The sequence below is a fragment of the Diabrotica undecimpunctata genome, chromosome 2 (assembly GCF_040954645.1).
Source record: "Diabrotica undecimpunctata isolate CICGRU chromosome 2, icDiaUnde3, whole genome shotgun sequence".
Lineage (NCBI taxonomy): Eukaryota > Metazoa > Arthropoda > Insecta > Coleoptera > Chrysomelidae > Diabrotica > Diabrotica undecimpunctata.
Window position 1 is genome coordinate 19,501,615 of NC_092804.1, and position 14,143 is coordinate 19,515,757.

A 14,143-nucleotide genomic window follows, 5' to 3' on the forward strand; every position below is an offset into this window, starting at 1 on the left:
CAGCTGGAGATTTCCAGGTGTAGAGTGTTCGAGGTGGTAATTGGAAAACGGTGTTCATTATTGCACTATCCGGTTCCTGACAGAATTGTACAAGGCGGTCTCCTGTATCATTTCGCGTTCCTAGTCCAAAGTGTCCCACAGTATTGCCAACAACTCCTTTGCCTACTTTGGCGTTGAAATTTCCTAGCAGGATATTCACTTCTTGTTTTTTGGTATGTTTTAGGGATTCTTTCAATTGTTCATAGAATATCTCTATTTCCTGCTCTGAGCTTTCCGAAGTTGGAGCATATGCTTGAATAATGTTTACGTTAACAGGTTTAGCAATAATTTTGAGTACTGCAACTCTATCTGATATTCCTATAAAACTAAGTACACATTTGTTAACTTCTTTATTTACTATTATAGTCACTCCGTTTTGGTTTCTTGTTGTAGTATCTCCACAGTAGTATATTGTGTGGTTTTCTATTTGGCACTGGCCTAAATTGGGCAATCTAACTTCACTGCATTCAAGTATGTCAATGTTGAGTCTTCGGATTTTTTTAATTACGTTATTCACTTTTCCGGCCTGGAATAAACTTCGTACATTCCATGTACCAATCTTCTTATCATGCTTAAATCTAAATATTTGTGGCAACCGGGGGATTCTTAGAACCCTCTCCCCACTTAAGGGGTACCTGTGACTAAGGGCCGTTTCTATATTGACTTGATCCATTGTGATTATACTAAGGAAAGTTAATTGGGGTGGTTTCCTGTTGCCTTCCCCAATGGTTTTTCTTTCGTGTGAGATTTACTCCTTGAAAATTATTATAAGGTTTGTAATATATCTGACAACTGCAAATCTCAACGTCATGTCGGAAGTATGCCAGGTAAAAAAAGATTTCCCGCAGAGGAGAAGGATTAGTGACCTTTGTGTGCAGGATACTCGATAGAAGGATAATAAGTCGAGAGATCTTGGAGATGGATACAAATTAATATATAGTATTTCTAAAAGTCAAAAACATAGGTGAGACAGTAGGTATCTTAAAAGACGTGGGTTATATCCTATATGAAATTTTATGTGTGAGAATCTGTTTCCGCTGTTTAAGCGTAATTCGAACTTACTCCGAAGAAGGCGAAGACTGTCCTATCGGTCGGAAAGGTGATCGCAGTCACTGGGATTCACGAGGTCACATATTCTATTCTATTCTATTCTATTCTATACTTTCTTCATCTTCTTTTCAATTGCCTACTAACTATCATTCCTTTCAAAGCAGTAGTTACATATTAACTGCTAGTATACCTCCCAGGATACTAGCTTGTCCAATTCGTTTGTTAATTTTATTTTCATTAGAGCAATTTTTTTAGATTTAGAGATTTAGTAAAAAATTATATGTTTTAATAGTTTAAGAATTATATGATAAAACTGTCGAATTAATTGGCCACTTAGATCGAGGGATTTTCCTCGAATTGATTATTTGATCTGGGAACACCCCTAATTCGTACTTCAAAAATACTAACTCGCTTGCCGGCCAATGCTAAATTAGATTTGTATGTTGCATCTGCTTTCAGTCCTACATAATTTCTCGTTGCATTTTAGAAGCCACCTTTCACACTTCACCACACTGTGTAATTTGTTATAAAAAAGTACATAATTCAGAAAAAATAGTTTTAATATATTAAAATATTTATTCCTGTTTGTTCATTATAGCAACAAATAATTTCATATTTAAATATGGTACTTGTTCTCCATATTTTTCCATAATCTTAATATCTTTATCGACTTCTTTATGGTAATCCTCCAAGTATTCATCCCTCAGTTCTTCAGGTATCCTCGGCAGCACGTCATTGACTGAGGTAAATGCGCCTAGAAAATAAAAACTGAGGTAATAAATTGTAATATTCCAATGTTTGATATTATTAGCCAGTGGTAATCTCGTCACTGGTCGACCAGTACCGTCATTGACTGAAGTAAATGCGCCTAGTAAATAAAAACTTAGGTAATAAAGTGTAATATTGCAATGTTAATATTATTGGCGAATGGTATACTCGTCACCCGTCGACAGGAAATCGGACTATATTCCGGCCAGCAATCTTTCAAACATCGTACCTAAATAAAATCCACAACATTTTATCTTCTATATTACTAAAAACTTAGTTAAGTTATGGATTCAACCGTCACTTGATGGAAATTCATTATATACAACAACAAAACTTCGACAACTTTAACTTTCACAAAATTTATTATAAAATCTTATCATTATTTCACAATTTATTTGACTGACCTTTTTGATTTACTCTCTGCGATGTGTCAAGACGGACACTGATTTAGTCTCCGCATTGTGTTCCCGCAAAACTGTCCAATTCTCCAAACACGTGAGGCTCTGCTTCCTCCTTCCAAAACTGTTACACAAAATAGCACTCGTTTAGATTCTCTCCAAAATTAACCTTTTTTTTCGTCTTTATAGAGGGGGGTCTGGAATCTTCAAATTACATCTTAGTTCAGGACGCCTCCTGACTGACCCTAGTGCAGGACTCGTTCTTCGCACTCCCGGCGATAATTCCCGAGGTATTTTAAAATGCCCTCTCGTCTACAAGTCTACACCGAACGCCTACCTGCTAAACCAGACCCTCCTCTGTCATCCAGCGATCCGGAAGTGGAATGGCCGCTGTAAGGCCGGCATCACTTCCGAAGCAGTACCTTCATTCACTCATTCTTCATTTATTCATACTTCATTCATCAGCAAGGAGGCTCCCTGTCTCGTTCCAGGTAGCGCGTAGAAGACGCACATTCCCAGACGGTCATTTCCTCCTTTTCTCACAGTCTGACTCACGCATTCTAACTCATACAGTCTGACCCACTTTTCTAGCTTCAACTTTCAGCATCTTTAACTCTTACTTTTGCCATTGGTGCAGCTGTCTTTCTCCCTCTTCTTTTTTTTTGATCACTGCACGGATATAGTGGTGTATGTTAGTCCAATCTGATTTATTTTCAATAATTCTCTCAATCATTCCTCTCACTGTAACAAAATTCACACCTGTCTCTCTCTCCTTTCTGTTCCTTTCCACTATCCATCTGCTGCAATCTAACATTGTATGTGACACAGTGTCCGAGTGTCCTAGGCATTCATCTGTGTCAGCCTTTCCGAACCTAGAGAGGTAGGCCTTAAAACACCCGTGTCCTGTGAGTACCTGCGTCAGTCCACTCAATCTCTTATGTTCGGGATCAGCATTTTCGTCCACTGTACCACATCTTCTGTATTGTCCCATTCTTCTTGCCATCTTTCAATTGACCTTTCCCTTTCCTGTCTTCTGTCATCCACAGTAAGGTTTTGGTTAATTTATCCAAAATTAACCTACTCGTTTCAAAATAATAATAATAATGGCACTCTTTCAGCCAAATGGATTTCCCGCTTCGACTGGTTATCTCGTACAAACTTTATATACATTTTCTTTCTTAACTTTAGAGTTAGGAGTCTCTTCGGACACAAGGAGTTTGGGATTCTCGACCTGGTCTCGATTCGCCTTCAACTATTCTGCTATCACTATTCTGCTGTTCAATTTTCAAATCGACTGACCTATTCTCCGATCCTCGTTCTTCCTAGCCAATCATACACAATAATTCTTTCTAGCTATCTTCAAAATTTCCTATTTTTAAATTTGAAGAAATCAAGCGTGTTTTACCCACTTTCTAAATAACCCCGAAGTGTTTTTCCTATAAAAATTGTTCTTAAAAATGTTTCACTATTGAAGTCCAGTGTTCTTCGAAAACACTTCCCAATCATAAAATCATTATATTTTCAAATAATTTTTAACCTATACAGGGTCTTGAATATTTATGATCTCATGGTATTTTGCATACAAAAATTTCTTTTATTCTTGATTTATTTTAGAATCATAACTATATATATATATATATATATATATATATATATATATATATATATATATATATATATATATATATATATATACCGATTCGGCAAATTTTCAACTACCGTATACGTTAATCAGTATGTGGAACAAAGATAACACTTAATTGTTTGAATACGAGTGAGACACAATCCACGCACTTGGAGTAGCGATTTTTAAACAGTGTTGCGAAATTTCTGTAACATAACTCCTTCTAAAACATTAGTCGGATACATGAGTGTAACATAATGTTTAAATCCACTACAGTTCATTGCAGAATGAAAACTAATATTGCCCCAACGAACCTTACATGAAGTAATCATGTAAGTATTATTTTTTAAACGATTATATCATTACTTCATTAATTAACAAAGAATACTGAATTGAGAAATTGAGATGCGAAAACAGCGTGAGCTAAATAAATAACGCACTTCAGTAGACAGACAAATAGTATAAACCATTTGCCCTCTCTACGACTTCCCCTCAAAAGAATAGGCGGTCCTTATCTGTACAGCAGGTTTAAGGTCAATAAGGTAAGGTCTATTTCTTTGATTTTTAGCTGTCGTGGTAAAAGGTTGAAAACAAATAATTAACATGCCAAGCGTATACAGTAGAACCTCGATAAATTAAATTCCAAGGGAAAAACCAAATATTTTAAGTTATAGAGGTTTTAAGTTATCAAGGGTCTATGTTGTGATGGATTAATATAGGTCAGAAGTTCATTAAAATATAGGCATTTATTATACACTACATTACTACATACACTACATTCATTTATTATATTCGTTACAAAAAGTTAAAGCAATAATTAAAGGTATAGTCTACTAAAAAAAGTCTGTGATTTTCTTTTGTGTTAAACAATTCATAGATTCTAAATCGATTTGATTTTGTACAACCAAATCAGCTAAATGCAATGAGACTTGCTTTAATTGATAGATTCGGATTTTGTTTAGCTTAAAATGGTGGTTTGTTTGAACATTTAATTGGTTAGAGATTTTTTAAAAATGCCTTTAATTTTAATTATTTAGAATAATTTTTTTGATTGGTTTTTTTCTTATAAAAATAATATTTATATTTAGTTAATGTTTGTTAAGTTAATTATTGCTTTATTTCCTAGCTACCACAGCTAAAAATCTACAAAAATTACATTTAAAACTCGAATACCTATAAGTGTTTGAGTTTTTCTTAAAGATTTACCAACGGAAAGTTGGCGACGAAATAATTTTATGCAAAGAACTGCACCCCATCAATGTCCGATAATTACTGTCGGTCATCGGTCATCGTTGGGCAGGCGTTGCTTAAAATTTTAAACTCTTCAGGGGAACAATGCTTTGTTGCCACACATAAATTACTTAAATCACTGTTCTTTGTTAACTAATAAAGTAATTGATAAAATCGATTAGAAAATAACAATTACGTGGCTACTTTATTTGAATTTTTTTGCGACAATATTAATTTTTATTCTACAATGAACTGTAGTGGATTTAAATATTATTTTAGACTCATGTATCGGACTAAAATTTTAGAAGAAAAGATGTAACAGAAATAATAGCAACACTGTTTAAAAGTCATACCTACTCCATCGAGATGGTGACTGCCTCTCACTTCTATTCAAACAATTAAGTGTTATCTTTGTTCCACATACTGAATAACGTATTCGGTAGTTGAAAATTTGCCGAATCTATATATATATATATATATATATATATATATATATATTTATATATATAAAGAACTACCTTTAACAGTATGTCCGACTATTTAATGGGCAGACCATGTATTTAGGATGGAAAAAAACAGGCTTCCAATAAAAGAGAACTATTGGAAGACACACACATGGCTACAGACTGTAACGAATGGAGAGGTTTGCTGATGTAGGCCAGGACTCGAGCCGAGATAAGCTGTAGAGCCATAGGATGGATGGAATGGTAATATTTGAAACCAGAAAATTTCAAATAATTTTGAAATTCTTCGTCACTGGTTTATGTTATTACGTTGGGGATTTGATAAAAAATTTTTACAGTATGAAAATACAAGACAGTAATAAAATGTATATAAAACAATATTAACTTTTATGAGATTTTTTTATTAGATTCGAGTCCTGGATTTGATTCACCTAATATTTAGTTTATATTGTAGTATGATAAAAATCTTATATAATTTATTTATTCTTATTGAAAGTATGTTCCATTATATTCATAAGCTCTTCTAAGCCAGAAACTGTGAGTATTGCTGTTAAATATATTTTTTTATTATTTAGAATTGAAGTATCATGTATATAGACCTATATCTATATCCAGCAGATTAATGTGGTTTTTAGAAATTAATAAATTACTTGCCCTGTAACCAAGAGGATTCCGGAGAATTCGTTCAACACTGGATAATCTTTGAGATGATAATGTATCTCAGTATTTCAGTATTTTTTGACATAACTGCAGCATACGATACAGTTTTTAAGGTTCATCCCCATCAACACTTAGTTGATGGGGAATAACTGGTAATATAGCACAATTCATAAAAAAATTTCTAGCTCGTCGAACTTTTAATGTACGAGTTAACGGTACTTTATCCAATACAAAAGGATCCAATCCCAGGATCTGATTTAAGTGTCTCCCTATTTCTTATTGCAATAAATAACGTGAAAGGGATTAATGATTTCCAAATTATCGGTTTGAGTCATTCGAAAATTCCCAACATTAACGAAAGTTGAAAAATACCCTTCTCAGGTATCAATGAAAGAAAAGTCGAAGGTATTTTAAATGTAAACATATCCTCTATATACGTCGAGGGTCAGGGGGGCGATTTCTGAATTTTAAGAAACGATTTACGAGCGTAGAGATTTAAGGGGGTGAGTGGACGAGTAAACAAGTTATCGGCGTCCAAAATACGTTGTTGTAATTGTTTAAATAGACTTGTTAAAACGTTCTTTTCGAAACTTTCATTTGTCCCAGTTTTCTCGGTGGTCCTTCAAAGAATTATACAAAGTGAACCTATTTCCCGAAGGACAGAACTTGTTCCTCAAGGGAAACAAAAAGAAAAAAAATGATCTTTAGCACAGTGGCATGTTGATATCATGCCAGGTTGATTCAAGTCTTGTATTGGAGGTCATTAAGAACATTTAATGGGTTAATTTGGTGAAATTTTATGTATTTCTTGTTAGTACTGATACTCAACCAATAAATTAGTTAAATCCAAAATTATCTTCAAAGTTATTATGTAAATTAAAAAAAAAATAGAGTGTCGTGTAGAGAAAAAAATTAACTTTCAAATGATGTGCCACTTGACCACACTTGCTATAAATAAAAAACTGAGGGTTGGTTCCGGGTAGTAGGGGGTTACCTTTGAGGGTATGAAACCTATGAAAATTCGTTCTCCTCCCAATGAAAATTGACGTATTTTCTTTCTTAAATTTTGAAGAAACTCTTGGTTTCGAGTTTCTGGGGGGTTCAAATTTTCGTATAATGTATAATGTTCGAAGACTGGTTTTTCACACACTGCACAACTCCTTCGTGTCTTTATGCGTCCTTTTACCGACTCCTTATAGCAGACGTGACACGAACCAGTAGTTTTCTCACTACTGCCACATGGCATGTTTTGGAAAGCAAAAACCTTGGAAGGGGTAAGCTGTACCGAAAATGCTTTCAATAGCAATTAAGTTTGAACAATTTGGAGCCGGGAGTAAAAGTGGTAAACTTTTTTGCATCTTTTTTGTGGTCCCAAAACTGACATTCTCAGTAGAATTTAGCTTCTTTTTTTTATAAAAAGACGTTATTTTTGTCCATTTTAATCTTAACAGGGTATATTTTCCTGTATATTATTAAGTCCTTAATTGCTGTGTATTAAGTCTAAAGCGATTCTAAAATTAATTTTACTTTCACAGAAACCTACGAAATGGATTCTTTCGGTGGCCCCGCCCACCGATATACTTCACTAATACATGATTGCTCAATTCTTTTTTAATTGAAATAACAACGAAATGATTTAAAGTTGACACAACCATAGAAAGTACGTGTTAAACGCATACTTACTCTTTTTATCCTCCTCGTTTTGATACCAAACCGGGTAGTCCTTTTCGACATAAAATGAATAGGATTCAAACCCAGCTGCATCAATATCTTTTTTATACGATTCTTCAATATTATCGCTATAATAATGAGCAGACAGCATGTGTCCGTACCTTGACCATTTCGGATACTTCAGCAAACGGTGGTAAGCGTTATCCGGCGGTGAGTGTTCCAAGAACGATACAAATGCTTGACCGCCAGGCTTAAGCATTTCCTTGATATTAGTGAAACTTTGCCTAAAATAAAAATATAATTTAGATTCAATCTACAATGAAAATACGTCGCAATATGTCAAATTCATTTTACTATAACCTTTGATAAATACAAATAAAACTAAAAAAATAACTGAGGTATGGTACCTTTAATCTTTTTCCGAGTATTTATAGGTGTAATAATTGAGTGATTTTGCTAAACTTTACTTTGGTTTTAATCACTTAATTTTTGTATGTATACCATCAATAATAGTATCCTTTGACTAAGAGAAACAATGATATCAGAATAATATGCTTCACAGAGATAATCATATGATTGGCAATATATACAACACAGTGGGGTTTAAATATTTTGTTTACCCAAGAAACAAATTAATATTTGTTTTAAAAATTTCCGTAAATTTAGCTGCTGATAGTGGAACTCACGAAAAATACAAGCTGAATACTTTTACTGAATTAAAGGGGATGATACACGAAGTAGGTACACAGCTAGGAGTCCATCAACGATCGTGTTATATAATATCGGTAATTTCTATTTTAAGTATACATTTCAACTACAAACCACTAAGTGGACGAGCTTGAGGTGAAATATGAACAAATAATGGGTCATCTCCAGGATACCAGATAAGTATATTTTTATGGATATTGAAGACTTTAATAATAAATAAATAAGATAAAAAATACTGAAAATGATGAACAGATGCGTAATATTCTCAGCAAAAATGGACTGGCGAAAGAAATCCACGTGGTAGAACATCTCATTGAATTTTGCTTATACAAACCTTATTCTCGCCATCTTTCAACACATACACCATCAAGCCTATACAACAACCAGATAGATTATACACCAATCACATATAAACAGTTTTACACTGCTCCAAGAGATTATCGCACCATCTACAAAAACAAAAAGGCGGTTCATGGCGATTTACATTTAATTGTGTTAATTTTTGTATTTGGAATGTTTTTATCTGGTTACTTGTTTTGATTTTTGTTTCAACCAGTTCCAAAGAACACAAAACAAAGGTGCTGTAAATTTGTTAATATCGGTGAGAGGTTAGTATCATTTCTAAGTCGTTGTGTGAACTATTGCTGTTTGTTGCTAACATTTTGCTCTTCTTTTAATAAAATTGCAAGTCGAATCGAGAAATTTGACATACATCGGCCTCACGAATGATAAACGGTACAGAGAGACCGGTAGTCACTCTAGAACATATCGTGTAACAACGCCTGTTCAAGACCGTTTGTTACGATTTCGCTCCTAAGACAACGATTTGTTACTAGAAGCTTACAATCCCAACTTGAAGATATTAATAATGTTCGAATCAGCTGTGAAATTGTTCGCCAAGGCCTCAAGGAAGGTAATTTGGTAAATCGTATTACTTGCCAGAGTGCCAGTCTTAACCGTAGATCATCGCAGAGCGCGTTTAGAAATTACACAAATCATGTCTATTGGTTGAAGCCTGATTGAAATACAGCGCTGTTTATAGATGAGAGTACATACTTTCTTTATAATTGTGATAGGCGTATTTGCGTGTACCGATTTCATTAGGAACGCTATGCATATGCATGTAACATGCGAGGAACGACGTTATTCGGTGGAGGGTTGGTTATGGTCTGGGGTGGCGTTTCTTTAACGGGTCTTACAGACTTTGCGGTATTGAATAACGCTACCATCAACTCCCACCGATATATCGTTGACGTTCTTTAAGACTATGTTGTGCTATTTGTCCTTGATATTCTTGTTGTTGTGTTGTTCTAATGCACGATAATGCACGACTGCACATTGCAAATATAGCGCAAAATTATCTAGAAGAAGTTGGAATTGACGTTATGGGATGTCCAGCAAATGGTGCCGACCCCAATCATAGAGAGAATATTTGGGACTTGCTTGGTAGATATCTGCGGAATTATCTTTATCAACCAAACACTCTGCAGGAACTGGAACAACTTCTTATCCAAATTTGGAATGAACTGGATGAGAATACTTGAAGACCATTTATTTCAAGTATGAATCGCCGATGCCAAGCTGTCATTCGCTGCAGAGGTGGAAATACATCTTATTGCAAAGTTTTTTTTTTATGAAACACCTACTGTGTTTATACTATTGGAATCTGGTCAAAGCTGACCATTTATCAATTTTTATCTGTCTTAATTTACTAATGGATGCATTCTAAGAGCTTACCCTATGGTGTCCTCTTATTTTATCTAACAACTATGCACTAATACCTAACATGCAAATTCACAACACAGCACTATGCTTTGCTTTTACACTAATTACACTTTACACTAACTCAAATGGTTTTGTTCGTTTGAGTCTTCTTTCTATCCCAGTATTATCGAGGAGCTGGATGGCCTCGATGATAACGTGTTTATGGAGCCGTTGTTCGTGACTACTTGCCGTCTTCTTGATAATTTTATTCTTTCATCTCAAGGTCCTTTGGAGGTCGACATTTCTGATGTACCAAGGAGCCTCAACGATGTTCCTTAGTACTTTATTCTGGAATCTCTGGATGATCTGGATATTACTTTTATTAGCACAGCCCCAGAGTTGGCAACCATACATCCATACTGGTCTCAGTATTTGCTTGTTATTGCAAAGTAATCCGAAATAAAATGCATTTTATTTCAGTTAATATTTTCAAGGTATATGGTAAGCTATGAGGTGCTTTAATTTCTTGAAGCAGTGTAAAAGCATAATAAATTTTATATTTATAAACATGAGTCTTTATTTGATGTTACAATTTTATTACACCAAGATATCACCAAGGGCTGAGTACGAAGAGAAGAATAGGATGGAACGGTCATAAAAGCCGAACGCTAACAAAGAGAGTAGTAAAGACGGCAAGAAACGATTCCCCAATAGGAAGAAGATCAGTAGGAAAACCACGAAAGGGATGGAACGACTGGTGGCAGATTGGAAAGCAGGCAGTCATTTCTACACAACAAGAAGAAGAAGAAAGAGAAGATATTGCAGGATAAAAAATTCATATACTTATATATATATATATATATATATATATATATATATATATATATATATATATATATATATAAACTGTTTTTGTATTTATATAGTGTAACAGGTTATGATATTTGTATACAGGGTGATTCATTAAGAATATCGAATCTCTGAGTTGTAGATTCTAGACCTCAAAATATATTGATTCTACAAATATGGCTAGTTTACGAGATACAGGGCGTTCAGTTGAAAGTTGAAACACGGATTTTAATTTTCGCAATAACTTTGTATGTTTTTACAATTTCTATTTGAAAATTGACAATTTTACGTTTTATGGCACAAGGATTGCTAATTTAGACTCCAATTTAGCATTGCTTTATTGCTTATAGATGGCGCTAGTTACACTTGGTTGTGTTAGTAAGTTAATCTGGTTGGAAAACTTAAAACAGTGTAGTGTAAAAACAGTAATAGAACTCTTCAGAACTGCTGCAGACAGAGTAAAATGAATGGGCCGTGTTGATCGCCAATGTCCTTAAAGGATGAGGCATACGAAGAACAAGAATCGTCATTTAATAATTTTGAAAACGCAATAAAAGGAAACGTTCTTACCTGGGATTTGGCACCATGTGCATCACAAATATACCAAAAATATGGTCAAACTTGTTTTTGAGTTCGTTTTGAAGTCTTACAGTAGCAATATCATGCTGCATGATCTTACTTCTGGGTATACTTAGATTTTTCTTCATATGTTCTACCATATCAGATGATATATCAGTTAAAACATATTCTTTGTAATCCTTTGGTAATGCTGGTAGCACTGAATTGGCAGAAGTATTTCCATCTGCTGCACCAAACTCGAGAATGGTTTCATTTTTTTTCCATTTTAGAAGATGTCTGTATTTCTCCAACTTTTGTTTCGTTAGTATTTGAGTAATGGAATTCCCCTTTATCCATAAATCAGGAATCATTTTTGAATGAGATGTATATCTAATTTACCGATGCGTTGACCGTTAATAATCTGTGGGGACTACTAAATCTTTTGTTTTTTAATCAAAATCCTAATATTTGTTTGCATTAATTAAGGTAGATTATTATTAAGACTTATGTAAACAAACCTTCTAAGTTATTATTAACTTATATACTTAAATACTACTAATAAATGTTATATATATATCATGTGGCGAAACGCAAATTACACTGCTCTACAACTTTTTTAAATGTTTCCTTCACTTTATGAGCAGAATCTCAATTAATTTTCGATTGAGCAAAATGAATATAATAGAGAAATTATTTTACCATTTCTAGTTTTTATTATATATAATAAGTATGACCAAAAATACATAAATTGCATTTTATTAACTGTAATGAGGATTATGTTTCAAAAGTTTCTAAATTAATGAGAGAATGATTTAGAGGTTTTAGAATCAGATTAGTAAAACTATGCCTAACCAATACCAAAGCAAAAGTAAGAATCCAAAATCAACTGTACAATGTATTTAATATTAACGAAGGTCTAACACAAGGAGATGAGCTATTCACAACACTTTTTATTCACTGAAGGAACAAGTTATCAGGAAAACTCGTATAGATAAAGAAGGTGCAATATTTACACATATTAGCACAGTCGTAACTTATACAGATGATCTAGACAAAATTAGATTGACATTAAAAGACCTAGAAAAAATGGTATATAATATATAGTGTATATTATTGATGTGTTCTAAAAATACCTTTAGTTGTTCTTCTCCATATGTCCAGATTATAAAAGTATCATCCACGTATCTAAGCCAAAGTTTGGGTTTGTGTTCGGCTGTTTCTATTGCTCGCTGTTCTATTTTCTGCATAAACAGAAACAAAATAGAAACGATATTTAATCCCGACAGAAAAATCTCAACCATTTTACCATCCGCCAAAACAAAAATATCGTTAGAAAATCAAGTAGTATACGAGGTAAAAGATATCGGCATATCTCGCAACAAAGAAAAAATATATAATAAAATATGTGTATAAGATGGAAGGCAACCGTATATACGTATTTCTGACTACTGGTCGTCTTCAGTACGGTACAGCTAAGTTAGAAAAGGAGCATATTAACTTGTGAAAGAAATGACAGCAAGAATCACGAACAAGGAAGTTCTAGAAAAAATGAAGAAGGAACCAGAGATTGTGTTTACGATCAAACGCATAAAATTGCAATATCTGGGACACGTTATGAGAAATCAGCACCGTTACTCCCTGCTGCAGTCTATATTGCAAGGTAAAGTTAAAGCTAAGCGAGGACCGGTAGAAGGAGAATATCATGGCTGCGGAATTTAAGAACATGGTTTAAGAAAACCTCAACGGAGCTGTTTCGAGCAGCAGCGAGCAAGGTCATGATTGCCAATATGATTTCCAACATCCGAAACGGATAGGAACCAGAAGAAGAAGAACTTGTGAAAGGATTACTACAAGAGCAATGCGATCAATTTGTGGCAATAATGTTAGAATACTCTGAGTTTTCCAGAGCAACAACCAACACCGTCCACGGAGGAAGCTAAGCTCAGAGTCTTCTAACATTATTGCCACAAATTGGTCGCATTGCTCCTGTAGTGATCCTTTCCCTTGTTAACATGCTCCTTTTCTAACTTTGCTGCACCGTACTGAAGACGACCAATAGTCAGTAATACGTATATACGGTTGCCTTCCATCCTATACACATATTTTATTATATTTTTTTTTCTTTGTTGCGAGCTATGCCGATATCTTTTACCTTTATTTTATTATTAACCCGCATTAACATTTTTAGTATACATATATAGAATATTTAATAGACGGGAAAAAAAAAAATAAGAAGTAAACGACTGAGTTGGTTAGGCTACGTAGAAAGAATTAAACGGGAAGAGACCCAGAGGTAGGTCCAGGAAGATATGGATTGATGCTATTAACCAGGATTAAAAAAAAACTAGAAATACGAGAATGGGAAAAACAAGCAAAGAAAAGAAAAAAAGTTCAAATATAGTCAAGGAAGTAAAATCTAC

The 14,143-nt window shown here is 34.0% G+C and overlaps 2 protein-coding genes across 2 annotated transcripts in view; one reads left to right on the forward strand and one right to left on the reverse strand.

The window, feature by feature from the left end:
• Positions 1–14,143, forward strand: part of oaf (BRICHOS-like domain-containing protein out at first) — a 788,141-nt gene that overhangs the window by 78,790 nt on the left and 695,208 nt on the right. The window lies entirely within an intron of this gene.
• Positions 1,632–12,149, reverse strand: LOC140433220 (juvenile hormone acid O-methyltransferase-like). Its single transcript, XM_072521260.1, has 3 exons — positions 11,736–12,149; positions 7,917–8,188; positions 1,632–1,843 (listed from the first exon to the last, which is right to left on the reverse strand). Exons 1-3 carry the CDS (start codon positions 12,092–12,094, stop codon positions 1,665–1,667), a joined length of 810 nt encoding a protein of 269 aa, XP_072377361.1. The 5' UTR covers positions 12,095–12,149; the 3' UTR covers positions 1,632–1,664.